The 24,413-nt window shown below is 37.3% G+C and overlaps 1 protein-coding gene across 1 annotated transcript in view; it reads right to left on the reverse strand.

Moving 5' to 3' along the window:
* The window catches only part of wnt9a (wingless-type MMTV integration site family, member 9A), a 29,409-nt gene extending 21,737 nt beyond the window's left edge, over positions 1–7,672 (reverse strand). Inside the window, 2 exon segments of the mRNA XM_057334334.1 lie at positions 7,468–7,646; positions 7,649–7,672. Of these exon segments, the coding sequence (XP_057190317.1) occupies positions 7,468–7,646; positions 7,649–7,672 (203 nt within the window).
* Positions 7,673–24,413: the final 16,741 nt, after the last annotated feature.

Raw genomic sequence — 24,413 nt, forward strand, 5'->3', positions numbered from 1 at the left:
AACAAAAAGAAAAACAGTCACTTTTGGCTACATGAAATTCAGTTACATGAAACTGGTTACAATTAGGGAATGGAAAATCAGAAAGAGTTGAAGAACATTCGGGTACTGGTTCAGCACCAGAGAACTGTTTGGAAGTATGTTTTATCGTTTTAGAAAAAAAACAGGCCTAAAAGTGATCATAACAATATCGTTCCTCTGTATCCTTATTGTTATAGTTGTGTTGTGTACTTTGCTATTCTACTGCATTTCGAATGATTTTTAAAAGCTTTGCAGTTATTGTCAATAGTGTGAACACCCCTGAAGCCTGAACACTGATGCTTGACTGATGCTTTCAATAATATCGTCGACACAAAACTGCACGAGTTATATATGACTAAAATTTAAAACATTAACAAAAAAAAACTGAAAACAGGAAACTTTAAGTCTAAATGTATTATCATTGTAACCATAAGAAACAACTGAGAAATAAGACATCTTATTATACTGTATGTCACATTTTGCTATGGGACAGGTTTTATAATACCTCAGATAAAAATATCATAACTATGTAGTGCGAGTAGTTCTCATAGAGTACACACACGTAACATTGGTCCGTACAGTACCGTATCTGTGTGTGGTTAGCGTTAATAAGAGGTTTAACCGGTGTGGGTCAGCTGCTCAGGGATGGTGACTGTGTGACTGGCACAGCGTGGGTGCACCATGGAAATCCACATGACTCTACATATCGACCTCACACCACGGCACTGAGAACCCCAGCAGCCAGTGACAGGTACGAGAGGCGTGTGCTCAACTCTCCTCCAGGCTGCAAGTCAAAGCCCTTGCTAAAAGCATGCAAACTTGATGCGTTTGTCCTGACCATACAGGCATAGAAATGGCCAGAGAAGATGGAAGTCCTCTAACACGTTTTGATTGCAGGGGTCAGTAACATAGCATTTATGGTTTGCATGCTAACTGCATGACAAGATTCAGATTTGCTTTTCAGTCCTTGAAAGGAAAAGAAAGCCAGAAAAGCAGTCACACACTTTACAAAGGACTAAAACTGAATGAATGGATATGAACAAGAAAAAACAGTAACACCACCGCTCCATTTGTCACGAAAGCAAGGCAAGTTACAAAAAATGTATTTAACTGAAACACAAGATGACACACTGACCAATCATACGCTACGCCTCTAAGAACAGTCAAATATTTGCTGTGCCTCATAGTTTGTTTAAAAAAAGAGCAACTGTTCGGTGGCCATATTATTTTCTCACAATAACCGTTGAGCGCTCACCCAGTTCAGCTTTAAAGACTGGTGAGTGAGTAGATTAATGCACTTAATCCACCCTAATCAAAACCAGCCATTGAGACATTCAATTCTTCAAGCATTAATAATAACAAGATTTCCAGACAAAAGGGCCCACGTCTTTGTTACAGAAACCTTTTTTGTTGCATGACTGATGACAGACACCTCTCAAAGAATGGTGGGATCTGTGTGTGTGTGTGCTTGTTGCTTGTGTATTAATGTATGCAGTCCAGACCTAACATCTTAAATTCATTTCTAAAAATGGGGGAATTAACTCATATCAACAGTCCTGACAGGGAACCCTTCTAAAACGTTGGTTATTTATCTTACAGGCTACAATACAGCATATAAATAAAGTCCAGTAATGATAGACAACATGTATGATGATTATGTGTAAATACTGTATTTGCATAAACGTGCAGTGAGAGAAAGTATGTATGTTTAACCAGGGATGCAGATTACAAATCTATCATTTGCACTATAGCACTATCATTTAAACGCGCACTTGCTGTCACTGCTGTCGTGGTGTCAGGTGTAACGGTCTTGTCCTCCGAGTGAGCTTTGCTTTAAACTACCACAAGTGGTGTGCGCTTCAGGTTTCCACTGGCTGTTTTTAAGCAAAGAGGGGCGAGCATTATACATTCATTTTTTGAAAGTCCAGCGCTGCGTCACGCTCTCGAGCTGGTTTGTGGGGATTGACCGCTGTGTTTGAGGTCGTGAGCGGCATCGGGCCGTTTTCTGTTATTGATTTTAAACGCGAATAGAAGCTCGCTTACACAACAGACGCGACGTTAAATTATTTGTGTGTAAAACTTTCGCAACCTTTTACATCGTCACGCAACAGTTCAAGCTTATGCGGAAATGTGCGTTGTTTACACGCAGCTCATTGCAGTTAAAGGCGGGGTAACCGATTTCCAAATTACGCTTTAGACAACAGAGTCGGGCCGAGTACCAAAACAACCTTGTAGCCAATCAGCAGTAAGGTGCACAATGCACAGGACGGACATTAGCCGAGCCGAGCACTGACGAAAGCGACAGATGGGGGTGGGGTGTGTTTGTTTTGGTGATTTGAACATCAACAACGGCTAAGAGAAATCGGACACCCCACCTTTAACTCACGGAGAAAAATCGAAGGGACGCACTGATTCGCGCTCTCTGTTATTGAAATTACTTACTAAAAAAATTGTATTTGTTAATGCATTTGGAATTATTCACTTATTCCTTAATGTTCTCTCAAGTCGCTTTGAAAAAAGCCACTGCTAAATGAATAAATGTAGCCTAACGTATATGTATTCTACCTAATAGTGAATAAATGTTTGCATTATGAGCTAGAAGCATGAGAGAATGATTTAATCTGCCAAATTCCCCAAAATTAAAAAAATCAATAGAAGTACAATGCAGCTGAAAATTAAATAAACTTAATTAAATGTAAAATGCATTGAAACGAATGCACTCTATTAAAGTACTGCTAGGTTTGCTGTTTCTGTAATAAGGGCTACTGTTTGAGATTTGTTATGCTTCAACGCACATGAACAACTCCCAGTCCTTGTAATAAATGCACATGCATGGTTCATTGCTCAGGGTTTTTACAGTCGTCTTATGCTTTTTCTGTCATCTAATCTTGGCTGTAGCCACTGATAATTTAGGACCACAGTCCACCCAAAGCCCTTTGTAGAGGAAAACGGCCTGTGGTGGGAAACGGAAAGCAGAGAACATGGTAATGCCACTAATTAAGATCATCTCATCAATCCTTGACCACCAAAACCCATCCAGATTCCATATTGGCTTTCCGGTTTTGCCTGGTTCCATCTGCATTGCCCATCAGGGCTTTCCCAACAACGACCTGCATATCTATGAAACGCACAGCTGATTGGGTCGTTCTAGAAGCAGAGCCGCCTTGTCTTAAAAAATCAAGGCAGACCTCCAAACTGTGGTTAAAGCCATGCTACCAGAATATTGAGCCCTGTGGATGCAAGTGTGCCAAACACATTTAAAGACATTCCCCAGAGCAATAATACCATATAATCAGGACGGGGTTGGGATGAGTCCTGCGGGAGAAATCATGTCGAGAAAGCCATTGAGGAAAAACAATCCAGTTCAAATGAAGAGCCGTAGATTTTGTTTTTCTAAGCGGTAACTTAAAATCTCATGAAAGCCATAGACATGTACATAATCTTAAAGCTTCACATAAAAATAAAATCATTTACTCACCATCACGTCATTCAAAACCCGACTTTCTTCTGCGGAACATAAAAGCAGATCATTTAATGAATATCCAGTTGGGAAATTCAATACAATGGCAGTAAAACACAACAGTATGGGATGCTTTTTTACCAAAACTAATCACAGCACTTAGAAAATTATTTTGCATTACATAGCACACACTTAGGTGGATGTAGTCATAAGGTGCTGCCATTGTATTGAATTCACCCAGCTGGATATCTATGTATAGAAGAAAGTCATAGGATTAGATGGACATTACAGTGAGTACATGATGAACTGCTGAAGTAATCCTTTACGTGTGTTTACAGAAGAAAGGCTAAACTATTCTAAGCTGTCAAATTGTCACCCTTTAAAACACAAATGTTTTGTTTATTGTTATCCATTTACAAATGACTTCAGTGTCCTTTAAGTGAAATGTTAACTTGCATTTATACTTTAATGTCCAGAATGATGTGCCTGTGTGGACGCACTGAGCCGCTGACGAAAGAGGTGGAATGCTGAAATGGATGGAAATCTTCGGTAGACACTGCTATTCTCTGACACTGAAAGGCGATCCACCACAGCTCAGACAGCAGCTCTCATCAACATTCCCAAGCATAAATCTAGTCCAGAGATTAAATCTGAACGTCCACAACAGCAATCTGCTTCTGTACAGGGGTTTTCCTGCAATCTGTGGCCAAAAACGCTGCCAGATCAAACACAGACCACAACTACCTTTGACCAAAACTGCCTCTTTTACCTTCTCTGTGTATCCTCACCACACTGCTTTCTGATCTGTTTTTGCCGCTAAATTCCCACTGTCCTAAAGTTTCATAAAACAGCAAAGGCTGATTGACCAGCAGAGAACTTTAGAAGTAATGACTACACCCCCCGGTGGAGGCATTGGGCACTGCAGCGATGTAAATCAGGGAAGGTGATCAGTGCCTATTGCATTTTATGTAAAAACACAGGGAAGTGGTCTCATCTTTATAACAGCTTAAACACATTAATGCACATATGTATCTACAATGTTTTACCCAACAGCTTCTATATTATGGCGGTTATAGGAGGGGTTGACACACCTGTTTTGTTGAACTTTATCTTTACGATATAAGCAGCTTGTGTTAGAGAAACTGCTAAGCCATCATTTACTGGCAACATGTCTGACACTTTAATCTTATAACTGAAAGATGAATTTAACAGTCCCTTGTTAACAGATGTTTGTAAATGTAAATCATAAAGGAAAGAAGCCAACAAGGTGTGAGACAAAACGGCAAAACAGTTGTTTTTTCACTTACAAATGAAACATTGCAGAACGGACTTACAGTTATACCGAGAATTACAAGTTATGTGGAAATAACCAAAATCTCTCACAAAATTCATAAATCTCTACTCCATTTGCTAATTCAGGCCTACTCTTAGGGCAGTAATGCAGAGCAGATCCCCAGGTTTGACCCCAGGCTGGCCTCCACAGGAGATCTGCATGAACTTGTCAGAGCCAGGCACAAAAGAATCTCATTCCGTGGATATTCGGGACTTATTTTCCCCATGCTTTCCCAGCATGTTCCTTCTTCCCATTCTCCCTTCAGGCTGTTTGAGGTGAGCCGAACACCTAGTCAAAAAGCGCGCAACCCCCGCATTTATTCCCAGGAACATTTCAGTGGTCCACCAACACTTTTCTCCGCCCATCCTGCAGCTCAGTTGTGGGTTCGATTACCATATATTTACTAGTAACAAATGTAAACCTTCGATGCACTTCCGGGAAAAATGTCAATTTAAAGCAAAAGAACATGGGGCACCTGCCACAATGGGCTCGAGGCGACGGGGTGGTAAAAAAATGAGGGCTTGCATTCTTGTGGCCAGGATGACAGAGGCTCAGCTAGGCAAGGAATCCCACCCAACCCTCAGAGACGTGAGCCGTGGGCACACGGAGACTGTGTTTAGGTTTCACATACGCTCCAGCACACTGGGAAAATTGAGTATGCAACATTGACCCTCTATTTTAAGTAAATCAGTACCCAGAGGATGCGGCATGAGCCTCACGGAAGGTATTTATTTGCACATGCAAGTTTGACAACATGTCAGAGGGCAACGGTTTCATATTGTCTCTGGTTGGTATGATTTGTGATTGTGTCTGACCAGGTATGAACCGTGACTCATATTTTCCACGTCCACAGAACAAGCACTTCACCTTCACAATTAAAGAGCTTGACCACCTCATTGACTAAAGATCAACGAACATTTTCGAGCTATCTGGAAAATGACAACTCAGATTAGCATGACAAAATGAACGCTCATTGTGAGAGATAAGAAAAACCACTTATAATGCCAAAATGAAATACATCACTAATGAGTTTCCTAAAGTTTGTTTTCATGACCCGATAACATGGAAGTACAAGCAATTTCCGTCGGAAAAGACAAAGTGCTGAAACTGGCAAACGTTGCACACTTGAAACAATGGCTAGTTGCTGTAAAGTAAGAATGACAAATTGAATGTTAAAACTATCAAGACATTAATTACACGCAGTCTCTGGACACAGTAAATTTACTCATGATCACACATTGCAGTTGATCTTTTTCCACTGAACGTGCCAGAAACAAAAGGAAAAATATTCTTAAGAGGCTATTGCATTTGATAGTGATCTTTGAGATCAAATATCGGAGACTATAAATCTTCATAAAACGTGTTCTCCCACCCATGACAATGCAGGCCAGCATTTCTGAAATTTATTGACTTCCTAAGAGGGGGTAAAAGAAAAAGTGTAAACCCTAATCTACAAGCACTGAGGCTCAACAAACCGGTTTACTGCTTCATAATGTTCAGCGGGGCCTTAGGGAGCCACTCCTACCTTGTCCCTTGATTCCTTACAGCACCTTTCTAAATATAATCTTCCATCAAAGCTTATCACCAGCCAAAAGAAATAATGTTTCAGTGTCATGAAGTATGTTTTGTACCTTAAATCAATGAATGGCATATCTAATGTCTACCTGTGCACTCCTTGTGTCCAAGAATTCTGTGTATTTAAGTAGACATTTCTGATATTTATTTACTGATATATGCCACTTATAAGTTTGAGAGCATTGCAAGTTTACAAAGCTCAGTCTGCTTGTTGAAACAAGTGACAATGTTTTGATGATGATTGTTATGATAATGTTAAGTTTAACACGTTTCGTTAACATGACGTTCTTCTACAACGAAAGGCGCAAAATATCATCGCGTCACTGAGGAATAAAATCCAAAGGCGTTCCCGCGGTATCACATCTCTAGTGTCCACAATTACCTCAATTAAAATGATGCTAGGAGAGTGTTTATAGGAGTCAGGGAAACTGTAAATTCAACACACATTCTTGAAGTCGCGCTTATTAACCTAGTCAGAGAGCGCGAGCGAAGCCAAAACGAGTGTTTATGCTGGATGAAGAAATATTATCTGCGATCTGAACCACCAGGTTAGAGATCTTCGCGGCTTTATTGTTACCAGCTGTTGAGAGCGGCTCATGTTTATTCCCAATCCTGTACAAGCATATATTAAAAGACCGGCGTGTGTCATTCAAAACTCACGATTAGTCCTATACGTGAGATAATTGTAACATTTCTTATTTATAAAAATGTACAAATATCGCGACAACATCTCGGTCTTTTTAATGACCTAATGTTCACCTGTTCGCATTAAATGCGATTACTTTTCAATGTTATGCATTTATAATTAAGAACAGGTAAAGACAAAGCATTAATATAGCCTAGTGCGACCATCACTCACATTAGCTCTGCATCGCAACTCCACAGGTTGTTACAGAGAGGCGTAACGTTACAGGTTATGTGAGGCTCCGCGAACAATTAATATCATCATTGCGCTTACTTTTTAATTTATGATATAAACACATTTAAACATTTCACCTCACTCTTTGTCCGACAAGAGCTTTCACAAAAAAAAAACTTTTAAGCATAAAAGTCCCATATAAAGAACAGTTCTTCTACATACCCAAAGTAAGCAGTGCTTGGTCCAGGCAAGCAGATTAGATGCACTATTATAGTGAATGTTAACCATCCCAGGAGTAGGTGTCCATCCAGCATTTTGTAGCGGCTCTGGGGCAGCTCATTTCGTTCGTCCTGAGTTGGTTTGTAAAATCCCCACTAGTGAAAACGGCACTTCTTATACATCCCGAGGATTTATGTGCCCCTCCCATTACTTAGAGAAGGAGAGTGAGTGAGAGAGAGAGAGAGAGAGAGAGAGACTGCCAACTGACTGAGCAGCTGGATTTTTAAAGCTTGACTGCTTAATTATTTACGTTTGCTAAAATAGGCAGGCAAGGAATTATTATGTCATATATGAATACAGCAATATATAACTTAAAGATTCCCAAGAGGCTTAATACATTACACACTAGTCTCCTTTTTATGTAGACTACCAGTGAATAGTTTGAATTGATTATGAATTTATGATCGGCAGGCTCATGATGATAAAGAAATACAACAAGTGGCAATTTAATTTACATTTTTATATGGACGAGTTGGAATATAGAAAAACAATCGAGTCCTCGCAGGAACTCTGTGCGGGAACTGGTGGTGCAGACTTTCTCTTAATTATGAACATAATTAAATCATGAAAACATGCTAATTTGTTTGAACAAATAAAGAGTAAGTGTTTATTACAATTACTTGCATTATATAATAAGAATAAAAATATAGTTATACCCTGAATGTTAATAGCTGTTCTATCATTTACCTGCACAAAGAATAGTAAGGCTTTCATTAACCAGCATCACAGATTATTTTAATATTTTATACGACAATGTAAAGCATTTCCTAAAGAAAATGGTTTTGTCTGCGCAAAGTTTGCTGACACAATGTTAAGGTGTTGATTATTTACTGGCCCACCTCCAAGTTTCAATAACCGTGTCTATGGGAATTTTGCCCAGTTCATCATCCACCAAGTGAAAATGATTGTGTGATGCAGTACTTATGCACCTCTCTCCTATCTTTCCTCTTTGAGGTGTCACTCGTAGCACAAACGGTGATATTCTGCACCAAAAACCATCACCCCACAGTATAAGCAATAGGAATGGTGCCTGCCTCAGCAAGCACCATTTGACTATACAGAAACTGAAATATTGAACTTTTCGCAACACTCACCCCCAAATCCTCACACGCATCTGGGTAATGGCACCACTGTAACCAATCCTATTCAAATCCGCTCCGATGGGACTCAAACCAACAAGGACGATAAAGGCCACAGCCAGCATCTGTCGCCATGCAGAGCACCTCTCAAGATCGGGGACCGAGGTTACGCACTGCACTACTTTTTCTTTACTAGCTGGCTTTCATTACACATGTTTATACAGCATATGCATATTTTTCCCATTATTCATGTTCTTTCCGGTTAACGATTGCCTAGTAGGGTGAAAGATCGACTCATGTCTACAGAAACCGCATAAGTATTTCTTTCTTACCTTTCTGAGAGGTCATAGTGACAGTTCAGGGTGAGTGAACAATTACAGGCCATTATTTTCCTCAATCGTTATATGTCGCAAGATCTATGAAACATTTTAATAAGCAACCAAATTGACTTATCAGAAGTCATGATGAGAGATTTGTTTTGGCAAGAGCAGAGAAACTGTTGTCTGTTCTTGTCTGCATGTTGTTTTTTATGAGCAATGAAGACTATGTACAGTACATTCCTAGAAGAGCTAATCTCTGCATTCCAGGAGATGGCAAGTATAGGCACAAAGAATGATACAGTATGGAATTAGCATAATGTCCATAGGCATACATGTATACAGCACCAGAAATACCCCAAACTCACAAGTCAAGCACAAATCACAACATCGTTGTTATCCGCTACTTACACATCTTTGTTTTGGCAGCAAATGGTTAGAGAGATTGGGATCTACTGTTGGGCCGGTTCCAGCTCACTCTCGGGTACACCTGGAAGGAGCCAATGCCAGGATCAGGGATGAAGTCTATTCATCCCCTCCAGAAAGCCGCAACAATATGGACCTTTTCATCGCAAGGATCACAGTAGCAACAGGTGGGCTAATGGAAGCCTTTGCCAAGTTTCTGTTTGCTAAGCAGCCTGTTCTTCTTCCAGCACAACACTCAAGGTAAAGCTGAATTACGGAGAGTCTACCTGAGCAGCTGTGAAGCGATGACGTTTGATTTGTTGACACCAGGTGATGAGGCATTCAATCTCACGAATTAAAGAGAAGAATTTTAAAGACAGTGCCGTAACAGGCCATTGGTTTCCATGATTCCATGATCTTTTCATGTTTGAAGGCCTTAAAGTCAATATGAAATCTGGCTGTGTTTGTTTTCTTAATGCACATTCCTGGTCTTATTGTGCACAACTCATCGGTGAACATAACTGCAAATACAGAAAATGTTTGTCGTCTTGCTCCATCTCTGAAACAACTTTTTGGCTGTCATATCAACCCCTCAACTGCAACCACCTACCAATACCAATACTCATAATTCATCCAGCCCTGCATCTACATACTGTTCATGACATACAGTATAGTGGCCAAGTGATGTTCGGAGGGCATTGCACAATATTTAATTTTAATAACCCCTCATGTTTGAGGAAACAATAACAATAAATTATTCTTTAAAGTCGGTAACGCTTTAGATTACGGCCCAGTACATTGTGCGGCCCGCATAATTAAACAGAATTTACAGCGTAACTGATTAAAACAATAATGTACCTCTACACAGTGTTGGGTAAGTTACTCTGAAAAAGTAATTAATTACTAGTTACTAATTACATATTCAATAGTGTAATTAGATTACTGTACACATTACTCTCTCCAAAAAGTATTTAATTACTTTTTACTAATTACTTTCTATATCCTACATCCGTGATTTGATTCAAGGATAGACATGAAACGGCTCATTTAATTCATTAAAAAATAAATAAATAACTACATAAATTATTTGTATTAACTGACCAATGTATTACAAATGTGAGAAGGATACATTAAAGCATACATTTTAAAGTTAGACTTATAATTTTGATGTCATTTCCACTATTGAATATATTACACAGTATTAAGTTCAATTACATCAGAAGTAACTGTAATTAAATTACAGAAAAAAATAAAAGTAATCCCTACTTTACTTTTTCAAGGGGAAAGTAATTAAATTACAGTAACTAATTAGTAACTAGTTACACCCAACACTGCCTCTATGGTACATATCTGTAAGGGGAACAAAAGTTTGGGGAATAAAGAAGTCAGGAAATTGAAAAAAATATTTATACTGTAAGTATTTTAAAACTATGGGGTAACAATTTAATATGACGTGGTATGAATGACCTGCAGTATGCAACAATCTTAGCGTGAACATACACTACATTTTTGTAATCACAATGTACCCATAAATAAGCTACTGCGGATATTAATTAAGAATGGGCTTCTAATTTTATTATTATAGCAAACATGAAATAAGGGGAAATTTTGTGTTCAGTATTTGCGCAAGCAAAACAGCACGAATGAAGCACGCAGACTGTCTGTCAACTGTAAATTTGACTTTTGACTTTAGGATTTTTTTATGAGGAGTTATTATGAGTTATTTTAATGAGTTTTAATGTGTAAAATGTGCTAAATAAATGTTGATCTTTTGAGACTATATAATCAAGTATTTCAAGAGTGGCTTGATTTGGATGTTTATATGGCATGCGGTTCCCTCATAAATACATTTTTTATTTGTCCTTACTCTTACCCCTTTATTCCCCAAACTTTACATATTGTTCCCCTTTATCTACAGATATGTACTGTAGAGGTCGTTATAGTTACAATTAGTTACACTCTAAATTCTGTTTAATTATGAGGTACATTGCGGGCCGTAATCTAAAGTGTTACTGATAAGTGTTTAAAGGGAGAGTTCACCCCCCAAAAAATCTGTTATCATTACTCACCCTCGCGTTGTCCAAATCTGTATAAATCTCTTTGTTCCGATGAACACAGAGAAAGATATTTGAAAAGAATGCTTGTAACCAAACAGTTCTTGGTCACCATTGACTACCATAGTAGGAAAAATTACAATGGTCAAAAGCGCCCAAGAACTGTTTGCTTTCCTACATTCTTCAAAATATCTTCTTTTGTGTTCAACAGATAAAGAAATTTATTAAGAATTTGAAACAACTTGAGGGTGAGTAAATGAAGACAGAATTTACATTTTTGGGTGAACTCTCCCTTTAATAATACATTTTTAAAAGTTCAAAGACATACATTTTCAAAAGTTCACGTCACCTTTGGCAACTACTGTATACTTGCATAAAAGTAAAACTTGTGTGTTTGATTTAATACAAGTATGTCCGTAGTTTTAAACTACGGGGTGCCTGGGGTTTAATAAGGTGTAATCATACGTTGTTCATTCGGTGAAACATTCTCCACTTTCTCAGAAAATTCTCAGATCTCTCACAGCTGGAACACATGCAGGTGGAATTGCAATTGGATGCAAGGCATTTCACTTCTGCTAGCTATTTTGAAGAAGTTCGGCTCCAAATGTGGATTTCACAGTTGAAGTGCTTGTAAGCGAAGTAACACACTTGTCAATGTTTTTGGAAATCAGGCATCAATGTTTTGTAAGAGCATAGCTGTTGCAAATGATGAATGAAGCAAGGTAAGGACAGCAGCTGTCACTGTTTTTAATTGAATTGATTTGACAGCACATGGCACAGGGAATAAACTGGTGGCGTCACCATTAAATAATGCGACTATATAGAGTAAAAAAACAAAAAGGATGAAAACATTCTATAGATTTACATTAAAGGCGGGGTGTCCGATTTCTCATAGCTGTTGTTGATGTTCAAATCACCAAAACAAACACACCCCTACCCCCATCTTTCGCTTTCTTCAGCGAATGTTCGAACAGCGAATGTTTCGGCTCGGCTAATGTCCGTCCTGTGCACTGTGCACCTTACTACTGATTGGCTACAAGTTTGTTTTGGTACTCGGCCTGACTTTGTCTAAACAAGTGTAATTCGGAAATCCGACACCCCGCCTTTAAAGGAGGACATTTTTAGGGACTGTCTTAAAATGAGACTGGGGAGGGGGATTTTTTTATCAGTACTAGCGTACCTTGCCACCACACAAACGCATTTTTTAAAAATAATTTTGAATGCCGTATCTTAATTCTGTATCTTATTACTGTAACTTAATTCTCACATTATCAACAGATTCAGGGACTCTTATGTCATAAAAACGGCGTTTGTGTATTTGTGACTTGTTTTTAATGTAAAGCCATGTGAGAATAAAGGTCTTTTATCTTTCACTACATTTTCGAGTGCCTTGGCGTTATGAGTTTTTAGATTTCATAAAAACATCAACATCTGCCTCGACTGCGATTAAAATAATCAAACAGGAATCGCAGTTACAAAAAGGTTCATATGGTATTTAAATTAGAATCACTTCATAACAAAGAATTTTTATGACATGGGACAAGGTCTTACCCTCCCTTCTACAAAACTTTAAAGGGGGTGTTTCTCTGACAAAAATGTCTAGTTTGTTGTTTACAAGGTGTTTGGGTTTTAGTCATTTCCCTTGATAATGTGTGGATTTAAATGACTTACTGTATAATGCCAGAGATGTGGGGCGTTTTCAGGCATCTGGCTTCACTTCTGCCTAATTATTTTGTAAATAGCTTTTAAAGACGTTTCAAAAACATTCTTCTCATCACACATACCAGGGTTTTTTCCAAACAAGTCTATCTCGTTACGTCTTTTCAGAGTTCAAACTTGCTTATGTTGTTTTAGTGAGCGCACGCATTTGATGATATTCAACAAACAGTCATCTTTGATTATGCAACATGTAACTGTTGACATACATTGCACAACGCATGTCAAAAACACTGGATTGATACATACATTTATTATTTTTTTTCTTGACATCCACCTGTTTTAATATTCGGTGCAGATTAAAAACAAGAAATGATTATCTCAAACAAGCCATCTCTGCAAAATGTGATCGAGGAAATACACACGACAAGTACAGATTTATACTCTGAATTCATATAAATGCAAATTATAGTCTTTAAATGTATATGAGGTCATAAAAGCTGCATGCATTATAGTTCCATGGAACATCACAATCCAAATCTATGAAATATTTTCATACTTCATGACATAATTTCAAATTAGCAGTGTAGAAGTGGTATGTAATAGAAAGAATCAGCACAGGTAGCCTCGTGCATGTTTATGTTTCTGTTATGTATGCAGGGAGATTTACAGAACGCTGACAGCTGAGGAAGATGATTTACAGGCCATTTGAACTGATGTGTAAAGCTATGTCATGGTTGATTGTTGCCTTATAGGCCTTTATAGTTAGGTGTGTAAGACAAACTCAGGTCCACGCACACAGTATGTCTATTGATTTATACGTTGTGTGTTATTCCAGAATCCAGACATGCCCAAACACAAACCTGTAAATGATCTGAAAGGCCGCTGTTGCGGCCATGATCACGAGAGTTACAAATGCATTAAATGCCATTTATGTCTTTCTGCTGATGTAACAATCACTGTAATACGAGCATTATTCTACAATGAGACATTTTTATAAATGTATACATTAGGGAGATACTTTGATCTAAAGCAACTTACAATGCATAGAAGACGTACGTTTTTTTGGTGTGTGTGTTCAGTGGGATTTGAACCCATGACCGAATGGAGCGACAGAAACATGTTACAATGTGTTTCTAGTTTTCTAGCTACCTAAATAACAAACACATTCAGGTAATGGCAAAGGCACTTAAAGGTAACTCTACTGCACCCTTGAGAAATGGCTGTAGCTCATAGCTTTTCAGACTATTGTAGCTTCTTTAACACTATGCTATAAAACACTCAAGAATTCATTTCTAAATTCATGCAGTGACCAAATAGTTTTGTGTTCGTGTGAACGACATACACGTCCCATCCGTTCAATCCTACCACGTCACAGCCGGGCTCCCCCGCCCACCTTTTTTGGGCGCTGTGGTATTTTCAGGATGCTTAGGCATCATTAGTGGTTTGGGATGTGGAGGCTGACGCTGCATCTGTGGAGCAGTGCTGTCTCAGTTCTCGCACCTCAGACGACTGCGGAGTCACTCTCTGGTGTTTAGTGCTGATTCTCTCTGAATCATCTTAATCACAAACAGCGCTCAGGCTTGCATCAGTACAAGTACAACGCAATGACTTCCAAGCACATGCTTGAAGTAAATATGCAAATTGCCTTTATTGCATGTTAACACACTTTTTTATATGAGAATGGTGCTATTCCAAAAATCTTTCATTAAAACATCCAACTCTTTTCCTTAAGCAGCCAAGACCACTTTTTGCAAGTGAAGCAATTTATGTAACTCTACATTAATTTTTTTCAGAGACTATCCCGTTAAAGTAAAGTGAAGTAAAATGGGTTGTAAATGCTGTTTCAGGGATTGGTGACCTCAGCCCAAGTGATTTTAGAGTCTGTGAAAGTTATTACATGAAAATAATTACAAAGATTTCCTTTAATAATAGTAAGAATTATTAAAGGGATAGTTCACACCCTCAGGTTGTTCCAAACCATTTCTTTGTTTTGCTGAACACAAAGGAAGACATTTGGAAGAATGTCAGTAACCAAACAGATGCCATAGTAGGGAAAGTAAATACTATGGGAGTCAATGGGGGATGAGATCTGTTTGGTTACTGACATTCTTCCAAATATCTTCCTTTACATTTTTGGGTGAACTATCCCATTAAGATTTGGACATGTTGCAAATCTCTTATTAGGCTACCCAGGTGATAAAAGTGTATTATAATACACTTAAATGTACTTGAAGTGCCCTATTTTTACGCACTAATTTTGTACTTATTTTACAAAAAAATTGTTTTTAGTACTTCTTAAGATAAATTTAAGAAGATTTAAGTGTACTCAACTGTGCTATTTTGAGACCATGTATAGAAAATACAAAAAACTATACTTTTTGTATATCATGTACAAAATGAATTAATACATTAAGTACATTATAGAAATAAAGTGTACTTAGTTTTACCTGGGAAACTGTTAAATTTAAGACTCTTAAAGGTCCAATGTGTAATTTGTTATCTATTGACAGAAATGCAATATAATATACAGTACATGTGTTCAGAGGTGTATAAAGACCTCAATGAAGTGTTATGTTTTTCTTACCTGAGAATTAGTTATTTCTATCTACATACAGCATGGGTCTGCTTGCATGGAATGTTGTTGCCATGTTGTTTCTACATTAACCTTAAACTGAAAAACTGCTCTACAGAAAGAGTTTCGTAAATACGTTATTTCTTTTGGGAAAGAAGCGAAAATGTGACGACATCTTAGTCCTCTCTCAGCCTCCGTGGTGCTTCCAAAAGGAGGGGTGGCCGTTGGCTGCAATTTGCAACCTCACCACTAGATGCCGCTAAAAACGACACATCATTTTCATGTCTTATTTTCTTACAGCCTTCATCTTACAGTATATAGCTAGCATAATGTTGCATAATGTAGCATAACTGTTAATGCACATTTCTTCTCTAATTGATGAAGAATTCTTAAGCTAATATGACAAGTAGGAGCATGTTCAAAGGCTTTATCTGCAGTCTCCTCATTCTGACAATACAACTAGCTTCTGAGTTAAAAATTATACAGGAAAATGATTCCCGAGGATGAGATTCCACTGAGGCTGGCCTGAGGAAACACAATACCCTACATGCAACCCCAACATCATGAGAAGAACAACTTATTGGTCTCATTGTAACAGTGTTGAAAGCAATAAGTCTCGAAGAGAGTTATATGAAAGGGTCAAGTTGTATGAAAATAGGAGCAGCAGTATTTTTAAATATCAAAACCCTAAAAAACATGTAAATAACATGTTTCTATTGTAAATAAATTCAAATGAGCCTAATATTTTAGGACTGTTAGGATTAGTCTTGACATTGCGATTTCTTTTCTCTTTTCTTGCAGAGCTGCAATCTCTCAATCCCTCAACAAGTTCACTAAAAGAAAAAAAAAGAAAAACCTGTTAAAATATTTTTCTTTGTGGCCACTAAGGGCTCAGTCTTTGTAAATAATAAGCACATGTCTCATTTATTTTTAACAAAAAAAGAGCGCGACTAAAAAAAAGAGCACGACTAGCACAACAGTACAACTAATGTTTTGTGCCAAATCCCCCACAACTGTTTTGACAACTTCAGTACATATACAGTACTTTATCTTTTCAATTAAGACAACTAATGTACCAGCATAAAAATTTTTGCTCGAATTTTGCTCACTTTTACCGCAACATAGTGAACAATGTGACATTGAATATATTGTAAATAGCAGTAAGTACGTGAATAGCCAGAGCTACTGGTTTTTATTGAGCCTCAGCTGGATCTTCCTGGTTTTATGTTCTGTCTTGCAATGAACCTTACTGAAAATGATTCTAAGTGCTCTGACTTACTTTATCAAGCCTGATAGCTTGATAAACCTTTAAATAAGGCACCTCCTTAAGTGCAAATGCCCTTTCCTTCCCCACACTGACACACTATAGCAGTGACTCTTTCAAGTTCTTTATCTCTTTTGACTCCGGGACTGACAATATGACAGCAGTGGGCAGTGTTTCCAGGGGAGATTCCAGTTGTCAAAGGCCGGGGGCAGATAAGTAGGTCAATAATGGGAGGAATGAGGTGTTCCACATGACCCGACTGACTTACGATCACTGTAGAATGATGGGAGGGTATAGGGGAGAGAGACATGGGATGTATTGATACTGATGGTAGAGCCATGTTTCACCTCCCGTTTCAAAAGGTGTCAATGAACAAACTCCTGACCCAAGATAATTTACCAATGCCCTCCCTGAAGAACAACAAGATGAAGAGGAACACCAAGAGGATAGACACATGCTTGGGGAAAGATGTAACAACAAAACGATTATTGTTTCTACAGGTAACAAAACTTGTTGGCATTATCCTGGCATTTCTGGGATTAAGCCTCCTTTTAACTTTTTTTTGGACTTTCTGTTTTCATGAAATATCTCTGCTGTTGTTTCACAACAGAATTCAGATAGATCAATGGGACAGATTTACAGGAGGATTGACTCAGGCCAGTGCAGATGCTCTGGAATATACAGCATGTATTATTTTCATGTTTTTGAAATCAAGTAGAATATATGAGAGGAAATAACTCACATGTCCAACAAATCCCATGAAGATCCAGGTGGAAACTGTTTCTGCAAAAAGATTAGTACCATAAGCATAAGTCATATTCTACTACCAGTTTACAAGTTCACATACAGTAAACTATGCAAGTGATAGAAGAAAACAAGGTTGGCGTTTTTAGTTTTTCTTGATGGAGATCTGGTTGATTAGCAGTTTTTCACTGCAAGCATCACAGTTGCACACTTGTGTTTAAATCCATGACACCAAGTATTAAACCTCACCAAAGTTTATGCTTTAGACATGAATGATATCTTACAAAAAAATGTGTTAAAGAAAGGGGTGCTATTCTTTTTTTAAGCAACAACACACCAGATGGAGAATAAGAGGGAACAATATAAGAGGGACCAATTCCCTAGAATCCACTCAGAAGTTTGCGCCGGTAAGATTTTGTGTTGCACCTGCAAGCACCACTGTTATCTTAAAAATGTGTTTTGAGCATTAGACAAAGTAATCAGCTTAAAACAGACTCAGAGTCACTGTAAAAAGTACAAAAACACATCTTCTCCATCCTGTTGTGTTTCTTTTTTCGCATTTTTCCGAATGTGACATGCACTCTTTTCACACTAGCTTGAGATCTGTGACAGGGGTGGGAGTGGCAAAAGAGACCTAGATCAAACATCTGAGAGAGACTGTTACAGGTATTTCATTGTTTTCTATTCTAACATTCTCTTCTGGCATTTGGAAAGCTCTCGTAGATTTAGTTCAACAATAGATGACGAAGGTGCCTGTCAGTAAGTCGTGATAAATAGAGATTTGACAACTTGTTTGCAAAAGCATGCTTTTTAATACTGCACAATACATGGGAGAACTAAATACACAAACTTTCAGTTTCAGAAAAAAATATTCAAAGCAATTTGGGGAATCTCATCTTCCAAGATTTGGAACATTTTTTTACAGAATCGTGTGTTTATTTTATAATTATATATATTATTATATATATAATTATTATAATATATATTACATTTTATAAGGTTTTTAATGTCGCTGTGTCTTTCTGCTGGTTGTGAAAATGATTTATTACTTATTTGTGTTTAGAAATTTAGAATCCATTAGATTGGGTGCATACATATAAAAATATAGCTTAAGTGTGTAATGCCTGTACCACTATTGTCACTCATGAATTAAAAAAATAATGATAGTATTCAACGTCGCCGCTAAGAAGGACAAGTCAACTTTATAAACACATTCAATTTTTAATAGATTAAAAGCACAGTAACACTTACATTTCTTAACTGAATTTCAATGCTTCAAAAGCATGAATCTTGTGACAATGATAAAGTTACTGGAGACAGAATGTTTTTGTACTCTGTGTATATCATAACTATTGAAAATAGGTAAAAAATGTAAATGCCGGAAAATGCAGCCTCTCAGTTAACTTGTGTTTATGGGGCAGGATTGGCCTCCCAATATGGCAAAGCCATTAAAACATGGGTTGTGTTTAGGGTATCAACCAACAAATGGTACTTATAGCTGTTTTTGCATTTTAAGCTTGAAAGAATACAGTACTTTAGGTGCTAGAAAAATCACAATAAAGCTTTCATATGATTACATTATAATAACTCTGTATGTATGTCTGTCTGCCAAAAAAAACCTTGTTGTTCATTCTCTCCTTTGCTTACTCCAGCTTTAATCCTCCTATAGCATGGCCTTGTAAACTAACGGAACTGTTTAGCGTTTTAACAAAATGTTTACATGCTCTCCTACTTGTAAGTCGCTTTGGATAAAAGCGTATGCCAAATGAATAAATGTAAAAGTAATGTAATAATGCAGAAGTCAATGGTATTTTTTCAAACAATACTGACATCTAGTGGTTCTAAATAACCTTACTGCTCAAAAAACTAGCTTGCATGGACACACACTGACCTGTTCTGAAACCACATATTTTAAAGGAAAACTGCTAAACCGTACAACCAATTTCTTCCATCACTGTTACCTTGAGCAGCTAAATCATTTTCTTAATGCCTTTGCCTGCTTAAAACATTTCGTTTCTTAATGTACACTATACCACATACCCGGTCCCTTGAGATGGATCCAAACTTATGTGTTTTCACGCAAGCCACACAGATGTTCCAGGCGGTGAGTCAGCACCTTATGAAACGGGGATATGAAATATACTGCACAGCCGTCCGCCCGCTGTGAGGGAGAGAAAGACTGAGCGGATTGATGGAAACATACTCCCCGTCTGAGAGGTGGGTGAAATAAGACAGGAAGAGTCCATCTTTCTGTTTTGAAGTCCTTCAGACTTGCACCTCTGGCTCTTGCTCATCTGCCCTTGGAAAGGAAAGGAATTTTATACCTGCTGTTTATGAAGCGACAACACTGAAATGTATTCATGTATTTAGCAATGGGAAATTATTAGTTCAACATCGTGAGTCATGCAATACAAGGATCGACACATTTCGGGGTCAACCACATCCATTATACAATACTTAGAAGTCATTAGACAGTTTTGTATCAGTATCAGTTATGTCTCTGGCAAACATGTCAATGTTAAATATTTAGGGTTATGTACAGTATAAAAGGATACATTTTTCCATAGAAGCAGAATTTTCAGAAGGTGGTGAAATGCTACTTGGCTAGAGTTGAATGGACGGCTGAATGACGTGCAGCTGATGTGGAGGTCTGGCCCACCCAGTACACTTACTCTACTGGATACCACCTAAATTTTGCATTTCTTCAAGTGACATCATGGTCTCGGTGAGGTCAGAATAAGCGCATGGAAGCAACATGATGTTGATACAAGGTCCCTCTATTGCCCACGGAGGGAAAATTTGAAAGATTTCCAGAAAAAGGTCCAATGGTGAAAGATCGTGTTATTAAGCCTCGAAAATGAGAGAAATTAAACGATTCCTGATTTAGTGCTGCTCACAGGTCCTAATCTATATTTAACTATTAGAATTTTTGCCTTGAAGACCATAAGAAAATAAACTTTTAGAAATGACACTTTTCACCTTCTCTTTGGTTTATGTCATTAACAATGTCCAACAGGGGATAAATCTAAACCAAAAATGTAATTATCCAGCACAACTGAAATAGTGTGTTTTTATAATAATAATAATCTGTAATGAATATTTCATTTAAGATCATATCAATACAATAAAATAAAAAATATGCAAATACAGCAGCGGAAAAAAATTAGGAGACAGCTCCAAGTTTTCATTTCAAATCACGTTTCTAGATATATTATGGCCATTCCAGTTCAGTGTCTGTTGAATTTCAACAAAATGACATAAAGTCATCCAACAGCAAATGTGAAAGGCTGACAGAATGACAAGACACATGAAACTGTGATAAAAATCGAGATAATCTTATATATAATATAATATAATATTTTATAATATTAAAATTATCATGTGTTTTCTTTGCAGTATTTGAAGTCTGAAAAAATACAGACCATCCTTTCTGTTTTTTTTACCTGTTTTCCAAATGCAAATAGAAGCAATGTTTTTATATGAGATTTGGGAGAAATACTGTTAGTAGTTCACAGAATGAAACCATTTTACCTAAACACATACCTATAAATAGTACATTTTATGATCAGAAAAACGGTCTCTTAATTTTTTCCGCGGCTGTATGTACGCAACAAACTTCTTACTGTATTCGCTCTGCGCTTTGGCGACTCCACATGTCCAAGCAATGAACTACAGATTTGCCCACTATGTCCCCATGCATCGAATTAACCACTCCCAACTAATCATTAAATAATGAAAGCTATTTTTTTTCCCAACAGGACATAACACTATAGCTAGCTGAACAGCAAGTGAACCAGCTCAAGTCTCTGCGGGTGGCTATGTAAACTGAACGAATTCAGGCTATGGGGGTATATAAACTACACGTTTGAACATCAACCATTTGTAAATGCACTTTAAATGAATTCTTGCGTAACAAAACGTGTAGGCCTTTTATTTGATGTGCTGTTTACGTATGTTTTCACACTGGCATACTGTTCTGTGCGGACGCATTTTACTCTACAATTCCTGTTGGCGTCGCCATAATCACGACATGGAGTTCTCACTCATGGAGAGTATCAAGTGCAAATTGCTTGAAATAACAGGAACACCCGGCCGAATATGGTGGATTGAATATAACTTACTAATAAGGTTAGTAAGCAATTCTACCACACTAGTCTTATGGTGGCACATATTTTATTAAGCTTGAAGCTTGAGTGTTGAATAAAAGTGTCCATAGTCCAAGTAGCACTCAGGTAGGCCTATGTCTCTGTTTATATTCACCTTACACCATGTTACAGTGTGGTTTAACATTAACTCAGGTAATCTGCTGAAGTATGTTTGCAGTAGCTCAGAAGCAAAGAATTCCTGTTTAACTGCATCTTATGTAAATGGCCCAAATGTCAAGAAAAGGGTCAGTTTTAGAGAAACTTTGTCAGCATCATCTGCTAGTCACGTTGGATAACGAGGAAAAAGTGTGAAGGTTCATTGAATTCTTACTCACCTGGGGGCAAACATTAATCATATTCCATTCTCATGGATGGAATAATGCTGTTGACAATCTCCCCGTGTACCGAAACCCGTGGCTAAATAACATCTCACCCTCTTCAAGCTCTGTTAACTGTACTCTGAAGCAGAACCTCAATATTTTTTTTTTTATTTTTTTTTCTGTGACATTGTTCATGTCATTTGAGTATGTTTGGAGTGCCTCTTGACTATGATGTCACGATTACAACGAGTGGAAAAATGCCTCGGCTCACACCTCTACTGTCTCTTCTCCAGCAAAAAAACACACCACCGTGCACAGATGTCATTTTCATCGGGCACAACACCTTCCATCAACCCATAATAAATAGCCTTTTTGCACTTGAATCGAGTATGTTTTAAGTATGACAAAAATACAGCTTGTCAATGCGAATTCATAGTGTTGATTGTTTATACTGTAGCTCATTTTATTACTGCAGCTAATTCACTTAAACGGCCGTGTATTCGATTTTCTTAACATAAAGAAAATCTCATCTAAGAGGAAATTTACTTATATAACACGAAATGGTTAATTATACGTTCAGTAGCTGTATTTAAATTAACTGTTTAAAATAAATTGCTTAATTCATTCAAGAAATTCCCACATCAAGTCAAACACAGTTCGGGACGGTGGTGATGTTTGTCTGTTGTAATGTTGGCTTGCCACTAGAGGGCAGCACTACATAGTTGTAAATCACTGTGGATGAGACGTTAACAAGAAAAGAACAGCTCAAAGCTTTATAGCGTTTACTAAGTCACTTACTAGGAGGCCTCTAGAACTTTTTTCCATTTTTGTTTAATTATCTCGAAATTGTCTGGTCTTTTGGGCACTGTGGAGCAGCTGTCACTTGGTTAATTTATCAATTTTATAAATAAAATTGCATTTTAAAAATGCACAAGCAAGTCTGCTTGTATAAAGTGAGATTGTGTTTGCCATACACGTTGCTTAGAGCCACTAGATGGCGAAACACGCAACAAAAATGTGTTATTTTCAAACTCTGACTCGTGTATTGTTTTTTTCTTTAGAGAGTTAATAAATGCTTGAGCGAGCGAGCGAGATAATTAACGCAAATATTATTCATCAAGCAATATATAGCTTTAATTGTTCATAAATGATAACATCACATTATTTATGATGATAAATAAGTATTAACTGTATGATGTAAATTTATTGTACAAATGTAACAAATAGGCATAGGCCTATATTAAACAAAAGCATGTTGGAGTTTGTCACAACACCGCATTTGTGTCAATTTAAGTTTATGACCTTTTTGAAAATATATGTATGGAATATTTTTGTCTCGTCATTGTACGAAAAGCGTGCCGTCTTAACATGTTCAGTTTTATGTAAGGTTTGGTCAGTAATTATTTATTAGTTAATAGTCGGAAAGAATTCTCCGATATGATCTCAAGTTAGCCATTGAATATTAGATCTTTATGTTTAGGTAGAACGAATAATTTATTATGCAACTACATAAAATACTCTCTAAGTGTGTACTCGACTTAATAACCACTGTTTGTCTGTGTGAAGCACCTGTTCCACAACCCGCATCTGATCAGGTGTTTGTCGAGGATCAATGAATATCAATACACAGGCTGAATACACTTTCAATCGGATGCACAGCACGTGCTTTGATGGAATTTACTCTGAAACTGGGAGAAATGTTGCAACAGCTATTATGCAAGAGGACGTTTTTCATTGGGAATTTCGACTTAAACGCAGAACACTTATATGTAGCTATATATTATTTTTTTCTTATTATTAGTTTTCTTATTATTAACATTAGTATTATTCATAGAAAAACACGAGGAAATTGTTCATGATCTTTGCATGGGGCAAATTTAAATGTGAATTATTTGATAATCAATATAAATCAACTTTATTCCAGTGAATATTACCATTTTAAATATATATATTTTTTAAATATATTTTGTTTTAACGTTCGAAAAAAATCAACAATAATTTGGACATTTATGTTTAGTTCATAGTTTTAGTTACAGTAGGCTATATTTAGTTAATGTAACACGATAAACGAAACACGATTTAATTCTTCCGTTGTTTAATTGTTTATTTACTTTTTCTTTTTTTGTTTAATTCTACGTGTTAAACAAAGTGCATATCAAGCCAGCGAAACGAGAATTAGTGAAAGAAAAACTAACACAAGGCAAGCAAGCAATTCACACGTTTTCATTTTTGCATATGAGGGGCTTCAAACCGGGGGGTGAAATCCGGACAGGTTGTTATAGCTACCCAATCCACAGGGGTCCCCCCACCCAGCCTTAAACAACCTTATA

The sequence above is a fragment of the Triplophysa rosa genome, linkage group LG5 (genome assembly GCF_024868665.1).
Source record: "Triplophysa rosa linkage group LG5, Trosa_1v2, whole genome shotgun sequence".
Classification (NCBI taxonomy): domain Eukaryota; kingdom Metazoa; phylum Chordata; class Actinopteri; order Cypriniformes; family Nemacheilidae; genus Triplophysa; species Triplophysa rosa.